General features: G+C 34.4%; 1 protein-coding gene across 1 annotated transcript; it reads right to left on the minus strand.

The window, feature by feature from the left end:
- Window positions 1-658: 658 nt before the first annotated feature.
- LOC122015036 (RNA cytidine acetyltransferase 1-like) lies at window positions 659-13,895 on the minus strand. Its single transcript, XM_042571673.1, has 26 exons — window positions 13,591-13,895; window positions 13,092-13,183; window positions 12,386-12,557; window positions 12,154-12,276; window positions 11,592-11,765; window positions 11,294-11,404; window positions 11,051-11,184; window positions 10,876-10,969; window positions 10,106-10,204; window positions 9,564-9,700; window positions 9,259-9,356; window positions 8,297-8,420; window positions 8,139-8,226; window positions 7,962-8,061; window positions 7,824-7,876; window positions 5,924-6,100; window positions 5,805-5,842; window positions 4,046-4,136; window positions 3,614-3,793; window positions 3,413-3,521; window positions 3,256-3,325; window positions 3,021-3,168; window positions 2,229-2,357; window positions 2,012-2,134; window positions 1,108-1,173; window positions 659-1,036 (listed from the first exon to the last, which is right to left on the minus strand). The coding sequence occupies exons 1-26, from the start codon at window positions 13,693-13,695 to the stop codon at window positions 782-784; spliced, it is 3,090 nt and encodes a 1,029-aa protein (XP_042427607.1). The 5' UTR covers window positions 13,696-13,895; the 3' UTR covers window positions 659-781.
- Window positions 13,896-21,672: the final 7,777 nt, after the last annotated feature.

Below are 21,672 nucleotides of genomic sequence, written 5' to 3' on the forward strand. Positions count from 1 at the left end.
CACCCGCTCGGCCATTCAGTCTTCCCGCCTTGGCGTCGGAAACTCAAGCCCATGGCTGGGTTATCTTTGGCTCCGCTCGGACCTACTCAACTGCTCGGCGCGGCCATTAATCGCTTAGTCAGCCCTCCATCTGTCCTCAAGCTGAGACCCTTCAGAAAGTGGGTCCCCCATTCTTACCGCCGGATCATATATATATATATATATATTTTTGTTTATGGAGAATTGCACGGCAATTACTTTGACGATTCTTCATAGACAGCTCATCAACTATCATGATTTAATAGAATAAGTAACAACCATGATTCGATATAATACGTAGGCGGCATCTATAAACCATTATTAATAGAAGGTCATATTATTCTTATTCCCCATCAACTAATTGATTTTTTTTATTGATTTTATTTTCACATGCTTACAAGTTGTCTGTTGACGGATTTTTATAATCATACCTCGATGATGGTTTACGCCCATTTAATAAGCACCGAATGAAATAATTATACTCTGACAACGTAAATGATGAGTCACCATTTTGGATCGTCTTACTAATGAAATTGATCTACTAAGTAAGAGATGTTTTCCTAAATTACAAACCAAATACAAGACTAACACACGCTTGTGAAAAGTATACGAGGACAATGTAGGGGAAAACATAAAAAAATAAATAAAAAGCTGTAATTTCATTAAATATAAAGATACAACACAGAACTGGAGCAAAATTTTAAACTAATCGAAATCTAGGAACATGGGTACAATAATTTGGATAAGAGGTTACTAAGAAAATCTATATTCTCTTCTTTTTATTCGATCTTGATTTGTCACCATGTTTCCCTTTCCTCTTGCCCTTATCCCTCTTATCAGATGTATGATCGCTGTGGGCGTTCCACTTCCTATTAGATTTAACACTAAGGATGCCGCTAGATGAAACCTTAGTTCCATTTTCAAGAGCCTTATCAAATTCCCCTTCTTCGTCTGCAATAGCATATTGCTGCAAGTATTCTGGATCCAAAACTACATCACTTTCAGCCTTCATTTTTTCCTGAAATGTCCGATATTTTTTTAAGCAAAGATGTCAAGATAAGAGTCATCTTGTTGCGAGAGCATACTCACCCTAACCTCCTTGGCTGCCTCATTGAGTTCTTCATCCACAGACTTGCTGTGAGGAGCCATGTCAATCTGGGGTATGGATTGAAACATGCGAATGTTAAGAGTGCAGCAATCTTAATCAACATCCAAGGGTTTTAATTTCTCCACAAAGCATTATTATATAAGAAAGACAGTATAGCATAAAACAACAGAACAGGACTACCACTATGGTAAAACCAAAGCAGATTGGTCCAAGTATAGCACAGCTGCAGCAGTATTTGCATTTCCTGAACTGGTTTTTCATTTCTACTTCCCGTATAGCATTTTTTGTGAATTGCATATGAACTGATGATGAACATCAGTATTCTCCGTAAGATAACACTAGGCGATAACTCAAAAATGATAAGAACTCACAATTAGATGCAGCATCCCTTTGAAATGCAAATTTCTACAGCAACTCTAACCCAACAATCAAATTTGTGTAAAATGATCATGTTGCCCCTACTTGAGCTTTAACCACCAGACGAGTTTGCTATATGAATCCCTTTACGTCATTGAGTTCTATTTTCAATTATATCATCATCTATATTTAAATAAATTTAATTTGATTAAATTTAAATTTAAATTTGACCTTGTTAAGTAAGAATCGAGTAAAAACAAAATTTTCATGGATTGAAATTTAATGATCAGGGCAAGATTTTTTTTTTCATTTATGGTTGGTTTATATATTTCCATAGTCTTCAGCATTAGTAAAAGTTGATTTCGTTTTTTCAAATTTCTTCATTGTTCATTTTAGAACTGAAACTAATTGATAATTGGTCTCTGATGAAATTTTTAGTAAAAAAATAATTCATTTTCATTCTAATTCCTTTCAAGGTTTTCACAGATAATTTTAGAAAAAGGCTGTGAAATGAAGATTATTTATTACCTTGAGGCGCGGAAGAGTCTCATCAGTTTCCTTGGTTGCTGTCTTATAAAGATAATTGTAAAACTTCTTCATCACTTTAATGAACAAAGATAGTATTTGCTCTCTTTCTAGCTTCATTTCTTCCTGTTAGAAAGGTGAAGAAGGACAAAAGAGAAATAAATGATAGCTTATATGCCAGAAATTTTTATCTGCATGCCAATCATTTTGAAGAGCTGACCTTGATATCTCCAACATCTTTGTTCTGCAATCCCAAGCAGAATAACACAGAAGCTTGGACAGGAGACAACGTGACAGGAATCTTGTCTTGGAAATACTTACGCGCAAGGATAGGCAATAGATCTAAAATCTATGCAAAGTGGCATCAACCATTTTAGAGATTCAGCAGATGTATTGTTCTTATCAATCATGCAATATATGAGAATAAAACAAAGAAAGAACAGAACAGCAACTAAACATTCTTTAGAGAATTTTTAGACAATTGGCAAAAATCTCCAGTTATTGTCCAAAGGCTAAGCAGGGCCAAATTTTTAGGCTGACTCTAAATCATGTATACCAAGAACTACAAACTAGATGCATACAATCCAATTAGAAAAGGAACACATTCTCTGTCCAAGATTACAAAAACGTGTAACATAACCAAAAATTGGGCAAGATAATTAAACTGAAAGACTTTAAGGTACAAGATAAGGATATTGTGATGAATGTTAGCACAAGAGAAGGACAATAAATATTCAACTGTAACAATTAAGGGAGAATTTATTTTCTCCTGTCCCAAGAAAACAACACCAATGAATTCAGATATGATAAAAGTGAGAAGAAAACTAGAGACAGTTTATCAGACAATGATTTTATACTAATTAGAGCTCACAAATAAAAAAAAATTTCACAGCACCTCAGAAGGTTGTGGAATTATGGCTTATTGAAGATAATCATTGGATTAAGAGATAATGCCGGGACAAAATTTAGTAATATGACTTTGTATATTGTTTATTGTCCAAAAAACTCTTACCATATGATAGTCAACACAATTATTTGTGTATGCTTCAAGTCGTTTCATATCATGAGGGGACAATAATTCCTCCAATCCGTTAATGCAACCATTAGAGATAGGCAAGTCATGTTCATGCTCTGCAAAATGTATCTTTGATGCCAAAATGCTAGACAACAACAACAAAGGGCAATCATAATAAGAAATGGTCAAAGGTCCAGCTGTAATTGGAAAAAATGTAAACATATTAACTCACCTCATTGAGAGTTTATAATCAAGTTTTTGAAATGTGGTACTCAAAAGTCGTAAAAACCGCTGCCTGAAATCTAGTCGCAATGTAGCATAATGAAAATATTTAATGTTTGAACAAGACCTAATAGATTATGTTAGCGTACAACTTTTTAGCATCTCACCCTGATAGAAAGGTTCAAAAAAACCATGCTCATTTGACTCATTGACTTCAATATCATCATTGTTAAATGGCTTCACTAACATGCATGTGTGCTCACCAGTGACAGGACTCTAATTTTACAGGGGAAAAAGTAAACAAATCAATAGAGAAATAGCATTTGGACGAACAAAAATGTGGAAAATGAAAGATGTAAGATCATAACTGGAATGTGGCCAATGTAGAATGGGAAAAAATTGTGCTTTCTCCAAAAGCGGAAAAGGTCGAGTGTAAGTCCAAAAGACACACCCATGAAGTGAAGTTTTTCTGGATGTCGCTCACGAAGATGAACCAGAAGAGGTGGAAGATTAGTTCTGGGCACAATTTTTTCTTCTAGCAAGGACACCTGAAGAAACAGCAAATTCAATGAAGAGTCTAGAAACCTGTCAATAAGCAGAACAACAAAATGACAGGATAGAAAAAACAATTATATGATTGCTAGTCCAATAAAAACCAAAATTTTAAGTACTTTAATTTCCATGCATAGCTAATTCATCAGCAGTCAGAACTAAAGGAAGGTATTGCATAGAGTTATGACTAAAAGGTAGGAAGATTCTGCATTAGAAAATTAAATGAAGCAATTAGTATAAAATACAACCTTCTCTGCAACTTCAGTGACTTTCACTTCAGACTCCTCAGCCGGTTCAACATCTTCCTCAGCAAAATGTGTCAATTGTCCTTCATAATATCTGAGCATACAAAATAATTCGAAACTAAAATATCTCTACTATTATCAAATTAAAAAATAATAAAATGCAGACAACAACAGAAAAAATCTAGTACTATCTGGATAAAATAGAATTGCCTTTATCATTTATTCCATAAAACATACTGAACACCTAGAAATACTTAGTAACTTGTAAATATAGCATTATAGGGCAAAGAACTTGCATGTAGAAAATTCAAATTAGAAAGAAAAGAATGTTTTCATATGCATCAGGTATATCTGGAATGTATCCTCGAGTCAATAAAATGAGAATGCATTCAGAGAAAAATGGATAATTTCAAGGGGAAAAACTGATCCAGTGAAACAAACAAGATCATGGTCTAAATTTCAATTTTATAATATTTCTACATGATTTAACACACATGCATATATATATTATTTTACTATTTCATACAAGTCTAACTTATTTTGCCTGAGACTTTTGTTACCAAGTTATTGCAATACATGCAATCTAATAATTTTCATTCATTGAATCCAATAATACAATTCAAAGCTTAAAATCTGATTCCAATCCAAGGTTTTGGTTTCCAGCCTGAACAAAACAGTTTTGACTGTGCAGATAAATGGTGCTGGTCATTCCGACAAGCAAGAGAAAGGGAAAGAAGAGGAGGAAGAAGACTTGTAGCAGAATAGGAGGAAGATTACTTGGAGGATGCATTGACATTGGAGGCATTCTCACAAGGCATTACCAACATAGGAGACCTCATGAGGTGTCACCTGCGCTAGTGATCTTCTTGTGAGCCATTGCCAGAGTCGGAGACCTTCTCGTGAGACGTGAGGTGTCAATTGCACTAGAGACCTTGCAAGGCATCATCGGCGCTGGAGATCTTCTCACAAATGACAACATGCCTTGAATCTGCATGGAAGTCATGTGTAGATGAATCCGAAACACACAAATTGCCTTTAAGTCTCCACAGAAGAGGATCTACATTTCTGAGAGCTCATGAATTCACTTTTCACTCCTTGCAAATGATGCAATCCACTTGCAGAAAACACAGGAGCTTGCAATTCACTTTTCATTCCTAATGGAAGATGTTGGAAAGCACAAATCCAATCATGGAAGACGCACACTAGGGTTTCAGGAGATCGTGAATCGCCTTATGTTCCTTGCGAAGACGCTTGCAGCTTACCAATCAACTCTCACGTCTGTTCCACTAGTCTACTTGTGTACCAGGTACATAAGATCTTATCGTGTGTTGGTCAGTGTCAATGGGTGGAACAGAATAATTAACTGTGCAGACTAGCCCAGAACATTATTTAAAACCTCGATACACTTATCTACTTAAAAATTCTAGTTTTGTCTCATAGAGCTGTAAGTTGGTTAAGCAGAAAAGTGAACTTTTACTCAAGGAACGGACAATGAACATGAGACAACTGTATCTGACCATATCAGAGAAATAGGCTCAATCTCTACTATCTATAGCCTGTTGGCATGGTCATACCTGCGGTTCATTTACCAATCCCTTAAAAGGCTTCTTATTTAGACAAGTTGATTAAAATGTGTGATGATATGGTATGTGGGAAAAGTGAAGCTAATCACAAAAGTAGAATGGTTTTAACAAGAACATCCAATCAAAAAAGCAGAGAATTGTGTTAATCATGATAGTGCATCAAAGAACAAGACACATACCTTGACAATAGTTCCACTGCAGTAGAGCCATATCCGAGCTATAAGAAACAGCATAATAATATTTTAAAACACAGGAATGTGCTTGAAATGATAAAGCAAAAAAGTGACCTAAATTTTACCCTCAAGGCACTTGGATGAACTGCAATCCTCACAATTCTAACTCCAGATAGTGTTGGAAAGACATTGTCTTGAAATTGTTCACAAAATTTCCAAGGTATCTGATCACCGAAAGGTTGGCGACCTTCACTTAGACTTTTAATTGCCGACTTGCGTGATATTTGTCCTTCAAGGCAAACCTGAAAATTGGCATAAACATGGCAAATATATTAAAATGAAAAAAAATAGAATATACTTGTCAACATATTTTTTCAGTCATGAATGTGAACCAAATTTTAACAGTTGGAGGGGAATTGCAGTTCTCTCATTATCACTTAAACCAACTAGGGGAAATGCATACTACACAAACTTAATAGAGCTTAGCTTATTCAAACTTCTTTAAATTATCAACCTTAACTTCAATTCTACTTGATGTTTAATAGCTAGACACATACACAGAAATTGGTAAACCTTTGAACCATATATAGACTACTTTGACAAACATAAAAGAGCGTGAAAGTTTGATATCTGTACATCATGAACTCTACGGAAAAAATAAATAAATAAAAAGAAAAGCAACAAAAATAGTGCTCGTGCTTTAAAAATCCCAGCAAGAGTCTTGAGCAGGTATGAAATGTCGTTCTGTGCAGGATGACACAAACGATTTTTACCGTTCCGCCGAGCGGCCGAAACCAACACGGGAGGCGTCCCCGTCTCGGTGGCGCCGGAGTAGACGCGGGACGCCTCCGTCGGTGCCGGAGGAGACGCGGGACGCCTCCATCGGCGTCGGAGGAGACGCGGGACAGCTCCGGCGGCATCCCGCAACGCCTTCCGCACCAAAGGCGTCGTGCGCGACGCCTTCAACGGCGCCAAAAGCGTCCGACAAGGTAAATTCCAGCGCCGCCGAACACCCCCTGCGGGATCACCTGCGATGATCGCGGGCAATCTCGCATACGCAGGTTTTTTTTTCTTTTTTAATAATTATTTATTTTATTTAATTAATTTAAACAATTTGAGGATGTGTAATATTTCGAAGAGGCTTTTATAAACCCTAATTAAATTATCCGAATAAAATATATTTAAAATTAAAATAAATTAAATAAATTTTATTAATTAATATTCTGAAAAAATAATGTTTAAAATTCATTTAAAAATTTTAAAAAATATATAATAATTCTTATTTATATTCTAATATATTTTTTATTATTTTAAATTTCATTTAAATTTTTTAACAAATTCTAAAAAAAATTTAAAAACTTTTTTAAAAAAATCTAATAAATTATATTTATATTCTGATATTTTTTTATTTTTTTATTTGATATTTTTTACTATTTAAAATATATATTATTTAATTAATAATTAATTAAATGAATAAATAGTTAATTTATATAATAATAATAATTATTATTATTATTATTATAGATACTTCCATTTTAATTTGAATTATTGATATATCAATTCTATTTAAATAAAACTATTTTTAATTATTTTTTCTTACAATATTAAATGAGAACTTATAATAAATCAATATAAAACTTATTTTTATATACACAATAAACATATTTATCTTATAATTACTATAGATAAATAAAAAATACCGAAACTGTATCGGCACGGCATGATACGATACCGAAACCGTATTGTTCCGGTCTGAGAACGAAACCTCGGCACAGGTCGAAATTTTAAACCTTGGTCTTGAGAATTTTTCCACTTCAACCCACAAGGATATATTAGAATTGCCCAAAAATTGTTGGCAAGGTTGCCTCACAATAGATGAGTTCAATGCCCGAACAAATAGAACATCTCATTGGTATACCTAACTTAATAAGTATGGTCAAGATTACAGTCAAATCCAGGAGTTCAATTTGTTTCCCCCTTTTAACTAGAAAAAAATTCAATCATGCATGGAGAAAGGAAAAAAACCTGAACAACACACAAAATATCTGGAAGAGTATTTTTTGATTCATCAACTGGACCTGCGATATTTATAGAGAGATTCAGCAAACAGATAAAATGCTAGGCTGCTATAAAGAATTATAGCATAGCTAAGAAATAAAATACCAAGCAACACAAACAAGTGATGGGATGGCGCGTCAGCCATCAATTGTAAGTCATTAGGTGAATTTTTGTAGTGAGAAGCAACATAAAGGGCCATCATGCGCTGTAAAGTAAATGAAAAAATTAGTAAAATTTAAGCATATAATGGAATGCAAGCACAAATTTAACCAATAAAGGTACCTGTAAAAATATCTCACTCTCCTTGTGATATGAGAAAAGTGTATCTCGGTTGACATAGTAAAGGTCACATTCACTTGGATGTGGAAGTCTAGACAATAAAAGATCATTTAGAGAATGACCTGAAAAACAATTCTTTACTTTTCATCAAGAATACTAACCTAGTGATATTTGGAATGTAATTTGCAACATCCAAGCAAAGTAATTCATTAAGCCAAGATTCAATTGGATCCCCAGTAGCATATCTGATAGACTCGTGCAATTCAATCTTCTTGAAAAGCCTACCTGTATTTGGAGATGGCAAATCAATATTCATGGAGAAATAGATTAAACGATGTACAATACTTCTAAATACATGGCAACTTAAATTTGGTAGTATGCTAATCACACATAATACAATAGACCCAATGTGGTTCGACCCTTCAATGAGACCCTGCATTGGCAAAAGCTTCGCACACAAGCTGCCCTTCTAAAATAGATAGAAGAGATGCATCAATGAGGAATGCATGTCCAAATCATATGCAAAAGAGGTATCCATCAATTAAAATGTCAAGAATGAGCCATATTTATGAAAATATATAAAAAAATTTGCATCCTGATTCTACCATAAAGGGATCTGGTATAGTATTAATGAAGAAAACAATTCCATGAATATTATAAGGAAAATGCCTTTGAAAAAATGCAGCACAAGGTCTCTGCATAACCATTTCAGCAACATTCAATGAAATACTTCAGCAGATCTATCCCTTATTGGTACTTAATATATCAAATAAATTAACAAATTGGATAAAATAAATTCATGTGTTAACTTTTTATGCATTACTTGTTTAAACAATTAAATGTGGCTTGCATCATAAAGAAAAAGGCTAAAGTAGTTAAATCAGCATTGAAGACAACATGCAATACCCCCATGTTCCAAGAATGGTATATATTTTCACCATTTAAACAAAAAATAATATTCCATTATTTATTTCTCAAAACTAAATCTGAAAAGAAAAACACAGTTCATTCAGATTTTATAAAAAGAATATCCCATGATTCTTGTTGCAGTAGTTTGATCTAATAAAGAAAAACAATCCAAAGTTTATAAGATTCAGACAAAAGTAGAAAACAATGCATTTACCAGTATGAGATTCGTCACCATTTTGTGCACTCATTTGGCTCTGTGATTCCAATTGCTGGAGTAGCTTCAATGATAAAGAACGACCAGTGCCTTCATAGCTTAAACAACAAATATAGATAAAACAGAAAATTGTTGGGTCAAGATCTTGTAAACATTTATAAATGTATTAATTGATACTACTTGATGGTGGACAACAGGCATGGAAACTGAAATTAAAGCCTCAGTGGCTGGAAAAACTTAGAATACCATGCTTATATCTACACAGACAGGGAAGGAATAAATATACATAAAAAGATGAATCATACCCATTGACAGTTGATGATAGAAAGACAAGATAAGGCCCAAGCAAGGACTTCACAACTGGTAGTGGAATAGCAGCAGCTTCATCAACAACTAGGAGCTCAACTTGAGAAAGTTTCCCATGGTCCTGTGGTCTAAGGTACTGTAAGGAAAAACCAACTCTCTTAGAATACAGGCAGAGCAATTCACTTAAAAATATCACAAAAGTGATAAATATATTAAGTAGAAGTTGTGTGAAAGATAGAGCAATATAGCTAAACAAAATTAGGCATGCTCTGTGGATCAAACTTTGTACTTTGGGCAGTAAAGAAATAACTCAAACAAAAGAGTTAATAACGTTTGAGTTAATAACATAAGGGAGTTTACATAAAAATACTACATATAATCTGGTCTACAGTGCACTTTGTATTAGGCAAAAATTTTAGATAAAGGTAAAAAAGAAATAGGAAGACAGCTTATCTGGAACATGGTTTTTAAAACAACTAGTATCACAAAAGTAAAGTGATGTGGAAATAAAACAGACTCATAGTAAGCAACAATATCTCACCTGAATTGTTTGGCGATGTTGCTTGTAGATATCTATCTTAACTGTTGATTTCTTCAAATCTGGTTCGTCGCTCTTCGTCACAGTATAGTGTAGGTGTTCCTAAGGCATTGATGTTAATGGTAAAACAAGTCCTAGTCAGAACATATTTCATAAGTACTCATCTCAAATATAGTGTCAATAAAAAACAAGAGACAATTTTGTCAGGGAAGACTAAAAATTTCAAATTAATTAATTAAATCTCATTGAATGCTCGAACGATTAGAATGACCTATTACCAAGGTTGTCAAATTGGGATTCATATGTTTTAATCATGAATTACCAGATTAGATTAAAAAAATCAACATAGATAAAAAATTTCTATCTTACTTGGAACAATTTTTACATCTACAATAAAAAATACTGTAATATTCTATTATCAATGGAGCACATTGATCATGATTCATAACAAAAAAAATGCAGGAAAGAAATGAAATGGACGGCAAGACATTTCATCACTTATATGATATATTAGTCATGCCTCATAATAACCATAATTTTAACATTTCATTAAAAAAATAATTTGAATTCACTAAGTTTCCTGATAGTGTATCAAATTTGACAAAGTTTCACGCCAGTATGTTACCAGTGCATGAAGGGCTACTAATGTTCCATAATATCTACTTTAGAAATTTGACAAAGTTTCATCCTTATTTGAAGGGAGAAAATAAAAAAGAAAAGACAACGGTAATGAAAGATAAAAATTGAATAGCAAAGTATGAGAAGAGAACAACCTTGTATTCTAATGCATTGATCCCCTTGCAAACAAAGTCAAATAATGTCTTAAGATTCTCTGGGCTAGGTGCAGTGACAAATATATTTGAGTATCTGATGAAGGGAACATGTATAAGTTAATAAAGAACAGTATACGAGCAATAGATGGAGCATAATGAATCACAAGTAGGTAACCCTGCAGCAACAGCTCCAGCAATAGCAAGTCCCAGAGCAGCAGATTTTCCACGTCCACGGGCAGCAATCAAGGCAACGGTACTGCGTAATGTTTTGTCCAGAATTGCATCAAGAAATGTGACAACAGCTTTACCCTGTATAATTAATGTTAGAATTTACGTCAAACTGTCGCAGATGCTTTCTCCACTTGATATCAAGTACAAGATAGTGTTTAGGAATTTATCTAAGCAGATCCAAAATAACCTGGTCCATTGTGCAACACTTCCCAATAAGTGGGCCCACAGGAAAATCATCATGAAATTGATCTTTGAGGTTCTTTAATTCTCGCTCCCTTTCTGATAAGCCTTCAGCATCCTTCAGCAATAAGGAAAATATGTCATAATAAGGAGATGCAACAAAAAGTAAAAATTTAAAAATGCTTATCGACTGGCACAAATAATACCATGCAAAATATTACCTCTTAGCAAATGGAAATAGAAACTAGTAAAAATCATTAAACAAGCATGGAGAAAGTGATGAGCAAAGATTAATGAAATACTACCTCCATTATTGATACAGGTTGAACTGATCTCGTATGAGAGGATATTGGCAAAATGTTAAGCTCGTCATCCATTACAACACACGCCTTACACGAGGCAACAGATAAAAGGAATCGTTCATTAAATCGAGCAACAGCATGAGAATGAGACTCTGTTCGGAATCTTTCATGCACATCCTGAAACCGAGAGGAGAATTCAGAAAAAATGCATAACACATTATTAATATGTCAAAAACTAATCCCCACAGAACAGTAAATTAAGTTAAATGACTGCAAAGCTCCATAGAGCCATGAACTTGCAATAATAACAGTAGAGAAATCACAATGGATGTAAACACAGAATGCAATTAATATAACAAAACTCATCACTATAAAGCAGTAAATTAAGTTAATATAAGTGCAGAGTTCCATGGAGCCAAGAGCTCACTATCAATACTTACTAATGTTGTATCATGCCAAAGTATAAAAGGAAAGAAAAATTGTGATCATGCATATAGCAGACATCCTGATTGGAGTGCCAAAGAAGAAAAAAAGGCCTTGATCTAATTAGAAGGCAGCAGATTACCATGACGATGGTGTAGAGGCTAGTAAGAGAAGAAAGAGAACGGAGCAACAAAATTACAAGCCCACCGCCCTCAACTGTCTCAATAGTCCTTGCTAGAAGATTGGGCGTCAATGCCTCAAAGTCCTGAAAATAATGGTCGGTCATTGTGTAGAAGAAATAGCTAAAAGGGAAGGACAAAAAGAGCTTGCTGGTTATAGCACCAACTAAGTACTAATGATTTACAGCAACAAACCTGTAAAATGCACATCCCAAATGTATTTCCAAGAATTCTTTCTGAATCTCTATACAAGCAATATGTTAAATTTCCACTTTCAACAAAAAGAGAAAAAGGATCCACTTTCTCAGGATCAAGCAATCCCCTTTGCAGCAGCTTCTTTATCTGCTTTGAGCGCTTTTTCTTATGACTATATAACACAATATGATATTCAGAAGGGACTAAAATGCCAAATAGTTGAAGAGAAAAGGATATGAAAGATTTTTTATTATAACATAAATGAAAGAGAAAAAGTTTGACTCTGAATAGCAAATTTCCCTGTAAAAATTATGATACCTACTATGAGATTTAACTAAGCAAACTACTATATAATCTAAACTCCAAAATCATTGATCTCGAATTTCCCTCTTTTTTTTTGCAAAATGATCAAATTATAATTAAAAGACTCTAAGATTGTAATGTTTAATTTTAAAGTTTAAACAAGAAACGAGAATCATAAAACAACAGAACATAGTGAAGACAACAAAAATCTAAAACTAGGAGGTGCAGGGGAAAATCTTCGTCTAAACATGCATTTAACAAAGTTTTGTGATAATAGAATTCACTTTCCAGCAGTTCTTAGTTGTATTGGCACATGATGCATAAATATATATATATAAAGACTCATTACATGAACAAGCAGAAGCAAAAGTATGATGCGTATGAACTAAATAAAAGTTGGCACCTGCTTAGCTCAAGCTTATCTTTGTAACACCAAAGCACTGTCGGGCGTGACTTCACAACTGCCTTGCTTAGCATATAATGCAGGTTCACAATCTGGATATATTGAAGATTAGTCATAAAGAGGTAATGCAAAAATAAGCACAAAGAAATAAGTTTTTTTTAAATATACATGCATTATGTGTGTTTGTGTTTAAGAAGAAAACTATACACTGTCATTTAATGACTGTTTCGCTTTGTTTTCCAACCCAAAAAAATCCAGTATGCTTGCTAGATATAATCAACTATGAGATGTCTCTGAGCATAATTACAAATATACAAGGTACAAGGCAGCTATCATCAACCGTTCATTAAATCAACGCTAACAAAAACAATGTGAGTCCTAAAAAGTAAGGGTTTGCTGTGTGGATCGGATTCCGCAGTGTAAAGCGATGTCGATACTATCATTAATAAAACAATAGAAGATTAATTGAGCAAGACTGCGAGAGTAAGATGAAATTTGCCTGATCACGGGACTTGTCTCCCACAATTATCAACATGGAACGATGCCTGAGTTTGACCCCATTCTCGATTAGCGTGCGTATACGGTCGTCCACCTTCTTCCTCATCCTCTCGGGAAATAAGAATAAGAGAAGTAATGATTCCCCTTCTGTCTTCCCAGTTGTTTTAAAACGTGCTTCGCAGGGTGCAGATGCGGTCGTCCACCTTCGCCTCCCCCGCCACTCGCCTGCTAGGGTTTATGCGGTTTATGCGTCCGCTTCGCCTCCCCTTCCTTCGACTGGTCGGTTTTAGGGTTTAGGCGTCCGCTTCCGGTTGTTTTATAGTAAAAATATATATAGGGCATATTTCCATAGTATTAAAAAAAATATTTTTAAAATAAATAAGAAAAAAACAATAAAAATCTATGAGAAATGCTGTTAAGGGTGAACATTCGATTAATTTAATATTAATTTTGTATAATTTTTTATTATTATTATTTTAAACAAATTTAGTTAATTCGGTGTTAATTGAAATAACTCATCCGGTTAATTCAATTTTAGTAAAATTTTAATTTGATTCGGTTAGCCAATACTAAATCGATTTTCGGTTAATTCGATTAATTTATGGATCGAATGCTCATCCCTAACTATTATGACAAGGTGGAAGGGTCAATCTTTCATTTGAGTTCATAGTGAGCTGCTACAGGAGTAGCCAGGAGAACCCAGAAAGAATGATTGAGAGATAAAGAGTATAGAGAAAAATAATATAAAATAGAAAAATTAAGTGACATTCTGTTTAAATGTTTTATTAAAATGACGTCCATCTTATTCAATCTAATTATCTTTTTTATTATATTATTCTCATTATTATCTTTCTTGTTTTTTTACTTAAATTATGAATTTAGGATGTAGTGTAAGAGCTAGATCTCAAAGTTATTATAATATGAAGAAAATAAAGATTAAAATTTGGTCTAAATTTATGAAAAACTTTTAAATGAAATTTTTAAAATTTGAAATCGATCATTATGAATTCTATCAAATAATTAGACATAGATTTCTAAATGAATATTGATTTAAAATATTGTATATCATGTGGTTCAACCCAAATCAAAGATTAAGAGACTTTTCAAAATTTAAAATTTAACATTCACGTTATAACAACTATGAAATTATAACTGTTACAAACGTAGTTGCTATACAATTATAGCAACTACGATTTCATAAATATTACGATGTAAATATTAAATCCTAAACTTTAAGAGGTCATCACTCTTGACTTAGGTTGCTAGGGTTTAAGGTTTATGCGTCCGCTTCCCAGTTGTTTTACAGCGGCCTTCGCCTCCCCTCCCTACGACTGGTCGGTTTTAGGGTTTAGGCGTCCGCTTCCCGTTGTTTTATAGTAAAAATATATATATGGCATATTTCCATAGTATTAAAAAAATATATTTTTAAAACAAATAAGAAAAAAAACAATAAAAATCTATGAGAAATGCTGTTAAGGGTGAACATTCAGTTAATTCGATTAATTTAATATTAATTTTGTATAAATTTTTTTTATTATTATTTTAAACAAATTTAGTTAATTCGGTGTTAATTGAAATAACTCATTCGGTTAATTCAATTTTAGTAAAATTTTAATTTGATTCGGTTAGCCAACACTAAATTGATTTTCGGTTAATTCGATTAATTTATGGATCGAATTAATCGAATGCTCATCCCTAACTATTATGACGAGGTGGAAGGGTCAATCTTTCATTTGAGTTCATAGTGAGCTGCTACAGGAGTAGCCAGGAGAACCCAGAAAGAATGGTTGAGAGATAAAGAGTATAGAGAAAAATAATATAAAATAAAAAATTAAGTGACATTCTGTTTGAATGTTTTATTAAAATTACGTCCATCTTATTCAATCTAATTATCTTTTTCATTATATTATTCTCATTATTATCTTTCTTATTTTTTTTACTTAAATTATGAATTTAGGATGTAGTGTAAGAGCTACGATCTCAAAGTTATTATAATATGAAGAAAATAAAGATTAAAATTTGGTCTAAATTTATTAAAAACCTTTAAATGAAATTTTTAAAATTTGAAATCGATCATTATGAATTCTATCAAATAATTAGACATAGATTTCTAAATGAATATTGATTTAAAATATTGTATATCATGTGATTCAACCCAAATCAAAGATTAAGAGACTTTTTAAAATTTAAAATTTAACATTCACGTTATAACAACTATGAAATTACAACTGTTACAAACGTAGTTGCTATACAATTATAGCAACTACGATTTCATAAATACTACGATGTAAATATTAAATCCTAAACTTTAAGAGGTCATCACTCTTGACTTAGGTTGCTAGGGTTTAAGGTTTATGCGTCCGCTTCCTAGTTGTTTTACAGCGGCCTTCGCCTCCCCTCCCTTCGACTAGTCGGTTTTAGGGTTTAAGCGTCCGCTTCCAGTTATTTTATAGTAAAAATATATATAAGGCATATTTCCATAGTATTAAAAAAAATTATTTTTAAAACAAATAAGAAAAAAATAATAAAAATCTATGAGAAATGCTGTTAAGGGTGAACATTCGGTTAATTCGATTAATTTAATATTAATTTTGTATTGGGAACGAAACTTAACATTCTTCCTAAGTTAAACTATATTACATAAGTTATCAAATATCTATTTTAAAATCGGCTTCCAGGTTAAACATGGCGTGACACTAGGTCTTCTTAAGTATAGGATCATCCACCACTTCCTAGACAAAACCTCACAGAAAAATTGGATATTTAACTTCTTACAGTAAACTAGGTTTAACTATAGAGACCTCAATAGAAACACATTATCGAAACATGAAATCGAAAAATAAAATTGATAACAAAAACGATAACTTAAAACCGATAACCTCTTGTGTTTGGTTTTACAAGATATATACAAAAGGATGAACTAGTCATGATTCGGAAACTAATAATTAGTTATACCTTTCGTAGCTTATAGACCTCTTGATCTTCTATTGTATTTCTCTCCTTCTCTTGAACGTCGTGTGGGCGACGATCTTCCAAGAGGTTGTTTACCCAAGCTTCTTCCAAAGCTTCCAAGATCCGACCACAAACTTTCCTCTAAGAGATACTAAACAAGAGAGTTTTCCTTCTCTTCTTCTTCTCCTTCAAGCAATCGCCCACCAAGAGATCTCCACACCAAGATGTCGCTGGCCACCAAGAGGGAAAACAAAGGAGAAGAGAGAAAGAGCAAGGGTCGGCCATCAAGGAAGAATAGAGAGAAATAGAAGAAGTGTTATTGGGTGAGGCACCCCCTCATTCTTTTTTATATTCCTTGGTATTGGCAAAAAAGAAAGTTTTGTAAAAAAAAATAAAACTTCCTTTCTTATCATAGTATGGTCGACCACAAGCTTGTTCTCTAAGTAAGGAAATATTTTAAACAAAAATTAAAATTCTCTTTTAAAATTCCTTTTGTGGATAGTTATAAAAGGAATGTTTTATAAATTAAAATATCTCTTTTAAATCCTTTTATGTATATCTATAAAAGATAAGATTTAAAATAAAACATGGTTTCAAAAAAGGAAAGTTTTATAACAAAAATTAAAATCTTTCTTTCACATTACAAATAAGGAAAGATTTCAACTTTATCTTTTATTCTTTTGTAGAAAGTTATAAAAGGAAAGATTTTAAAATCTAAAACTCTCTTTTAAAATCAAAGGAAAGTTTTTAACAAAATAAAATTTCCTTTTATGACTAATCTAAAAAAGGGAAGTTTTATATTAAAATCATCCTTTTAAATTCTTTTTATGGATCTCTATAAAAGGAAAGATTTTACAAAAAATAAAACTTTCTTCTTCTTGTTTGTGTGGCCGACCCCTTGCTTGGGTACCAAGCAAGGCTTGGCCGGCCCTAGCTTGGGCTCCAAGTTTAGCTTGGGCGACCCCTTGCTTGGTCTCAAAGCAAGTTTTGGCCGACCCTAACTTGGATCTTAAGAAGCTAGGCTTTGTATAAGACTTTATATAAGAGGCTACAATAGGGACCTAGAGGAGGAATTGATTTTGGTCTCCCGATGAACTTGAGCTTCCCGTGTTCGCCTCGAACACTCAACTCAAGTTCATCAATAATAACTCATACCACTAAAGAGTTATTATTGCACTACCGCACCAATCTCATATTACAATATGAGCTCCTTCTTATTATGAGTGTGATAGTCTCCCTGTGTTTAAGAAATTGAATGCCCACTAATTAAATGAGTTACTGACAACTCACTTAATTAATATCTAGCTCCAAGAGTAGTACCACTCAACCTTATCGTCATGTTGGACTAAATCCACCTGTAAGGTTTACATGACAATCCTTATGAGCTCATCAAAGGGACATCATCAACCTAGATTATTAGGACACAATTTCATTCTATAATTAACAACACATCATATAAATAATATCATTTTTCAACTTATCGGATCTATTGATTTAACGAGCTAAATCACACCCTTTGATAAATTAAATAAATAAATATTAAATATGCGTGCATATTATTATATTATGATTAAGAGTACACACTTCCATAATAACAGAGGTTTTGTTTTTTATATAGTCAGTATAAATAGAAACTACCTTAAATGGTCCTGCTCAATATACTCATAGTGTACTAGAGAAATTTATTAGTCAAGATAAACTAATACCTAATTACACTACTGTTGGGTTGCTTACCGACATAGTGTACTAGAGAAATTTATTAGTCAAGATAAACTAATACCTAATTACACTACAACCACTCCAATGGTTTGTCCCATTTCATCTTGGTTGTAAGCAACTGTTTATAATTTATAAGGAATTGATAACATGAACTTATGTGTGTTTCCTCGCACCATGTTATCTACAATATAAATTAAACGAACAACTACACTTACCATAAATGTAGACATTTGACCAATGTGATTCTTATTTATAAATAAATGTTTATACAAAAGCTAGACTTTTAGTATACATTCCAACACGAGGCACCTCAAGCCTCCATGAGGGCGCCTCCAGCCTTGCTGCGCGCACTTCTCCTCCTTTGCACTCGAGGCACCTCCAAGCTCCATGAAGGCACCTCAGGTACTGTTCATCCAAGGCACACTTTGTGTTTTTAGTCCCTGTAAAACATGTTAGTCCACAAAATACCGACATATCCTGCAAAACAAAGTTATCACATAATAAACATAATAACAGAAATATTTTGACAGCATTCGAATTGTCCGATTCTGACTTCGGATTTCCGACCGGAAACTCTAGGTCGAACCGACACTTACTGTTCCCACCGCGGGGAGCGCGCCCTGTTGGAGTGTATACTGAAAGCCTAAGCTTTTGTAAACATTTATTTTGAATAAAGAATCACATTTGGTCAAATTGTCTACATTTAGTTGTAGTTGTTCAATTAATTTATATTGTAGATAACATAGTATGTGGTGCCACATACAGAAGATGATGTTATCAATACCTTATAAATTATAAACAGTAGCTCACAACAAAAATAGAAAGGAATAAACCATTGGAAGGTCATAGTGTAATTAGGAATTAGTTTATCTTGACTATATAATTACACTAGTACACTTAGAGTGTATTGAGTAGGACCATTAGAGGTCGTTTCTTTTATACTGACTTTATAAAGAAACAAATACCTCAGTTATTATGGAAGTGTATGCTCTTAATCCTAATATAATAACAAGCATATATATTTGATATTTATTTATTTAATTTATCAATGGGTGAGATTTAGTTCGATGAATCAATAAGCCCGATAAGTTGGGAAATGATATCACGTATAGTGTGTGTTGTTGATTATAGAAGGAAACTGTGTCCTAGTAATCTAGGTTGATAATGTCCTCAAGATGAGCTCATAAAGATTGTCATATTAAACCCTGCAGGTGGACTTAGTCCGACATGACGATAAGGTTGAGTGGTACTATTCTTGAATTAAGATATTAATTAAATGAGTTGTCAGTAACTCACTTAATTAGTGGACATTTGACATCTTAAACACAGGGAGACTAACACACTCATAATAAGAAGGAACCCAAAAATGTAATTTGGGATTGGTGCGGTAGTTCAATAATAGTTCTCTAGTGGAATGAATTATTACTGATAAAATTAAGTTGTGTGTTCGGGGCGAATACGGGATGCTTAATTTTATCGGGAGACCAAAACCAATTCCTTCTCTCGGTCCCTATCGTAGCCTCTTATTTATAGAGTACTATATCCACCTATACCCACCTTCTATACCCACCTAAAGGGGGCCGCCCAAGCTAGCTTGGGAATCAAGCTAGGGCCGGCCTAAGCATGGTTTATGGGTGGCCGACCCTAAGCTTGAACCCAAGCTAAAGGGGGCCGGCCTTAATAAAATTAAAAAGAATTTTAATTTTAATTTTTCTTATGTGGAAGATATAATTTATTGGAGAGAATTAAAATTAAATATCTCTCTTAAAAGGATCTACAAAAGATTAAAAAAAGAGATTAGATCTCTTTCCTTATTTGTAGATTGGAAAGATATTTTATTTTCTCTTTGTAAAATTATTCACATGTTGAAAAATAAAATTATAGAAATTTCTTTTTAATCATGAAGGGATTTTGAAGAGAAATATTATTTTTTTAAATTTCTAAAGACAAATAAGGAAGTTTTAATTTATTGATTGAAACTTGTCTAATTTGTCTCTCTATGATGTGGTCGGGCATTATAAGTTTAATTGGGAAATTTTATTTTATTTTTCTCAATTAATTCATGTTAAGGAAAATTAAGGAAATTTTATTGTAATTAAATTTCCTAATTTACCAAGGCTAAGGAATATAAAAGAGGGGGTTGGGGTGCCTTCAAGAGACACAACCTCTATTATTTTTCTCCCTCTCTTATTCCTTGGTGTGGCCGGCCATCCTCTCCCTCTCTTCCTCTTTGTGGTGGCCGAAACCTCTCTCTTGCTTGGAGCTCTTGTGGTGGCCGGATACTACTTGGAGAAGAAGAAGAAGAAGGAGAGGAAGCTTGCATTCCTTGGAGCTTGGTTGGTGGTTTTCTTCATCCTTGGTAAAGCTCTTATTTTGGCCGAACCTAGCTAGGAGGAGAAGAAAGTGCTTTGGTGGTTTCTCATCTCGGAAGATCGTTGCCCACATAACGTCCGAAGTTAGAAGAGGAATACGGTAGAAGATCAAGAGGTCTTTCTAAAAGGCATAACTAGTAATTTTTCCTTTCCGCATCATACTAGTTATTTTTGGAAATAATACCTGATCCTGTCGGGAAGCTGAGAAGACGAACCTGCCGGGATGACGTGTCTGGAAGGTTGACCGCATCCCCATGACCCGGTTGATGATCTGTCCGCTGCGTTGACCAAGTCGTCTGAAGTCCTCCGGGCAACTGTACCTGCAGCCAGTGACCGGGTTGCCCCGGTCTCTGGTACCTCGGTGCTCGAGGCGGATCCCACAAATGCATAAGCAGCCGCATAATAACATGATAACAAAATAAGCATGAAACGAGTGCAATGACATACCCTGGCCCAGGGGGGCGCCCTCGGATGGATCGGTGAGCTGGTCGTGGTGCTGATCGAGTCATCGTATGGTGACATAGGATCTAATGCAGCAAGGGTCCCAAGAGACGGCTCGTAGGCCGGATATGATAGCGGCTCGTAGGCCGGCACACGGCCCGTAGGCCGGATAATACAAATGACTCGCAAGCATAATAATGGTGCTAAGAATGAAACACAACGGCACGATGGCCGAATCCACATCGGCTCACAAGCCGAACATAATCTTGGCGCGAAGGCCGGAATATATAAACCTGAGCCCGTCAGATGACGGCTGCTCGGATGGTGATGACGGCTGCCCGGAGGTGTCGGTGGCTGCGGCAGTGGCTACCGGAGGTGACGGCGCTAGACGCCGGAGGTGCTGGCCGTCGGAGGCGCTGTGGCGCTGCTGGAAGAAACAGTACCTGCTGCCGGAGACGCCGCCGGAAGAGGAGGTGGCGCTGGATAGCGGGAGAGGCTGCGGTGGTCGCTACACACGACGGCGGTGGCCGCCGGACTCGGCGGCTGGACGATGTGGCTATGAGTGGCGTTGCGAGGAGGTGGAGCAGCGAAAATGTTGC

The sequence above is a fragment of the Zingiber officinale genome, chromosome 8B (genome assembly GCF_018446385.1).
Source record: "Zingiber officinale cultivar Zhangliang chromosome 8B, Zo_v1.1, whole genome shotgun sequence".
Lineage (NCBI taxonomy): Eukaryota > Viridiplantae > Streptophyta > Magnoliopsida > Zingiberales > Zingiberaceae > Zingiber > Zingiber officinale.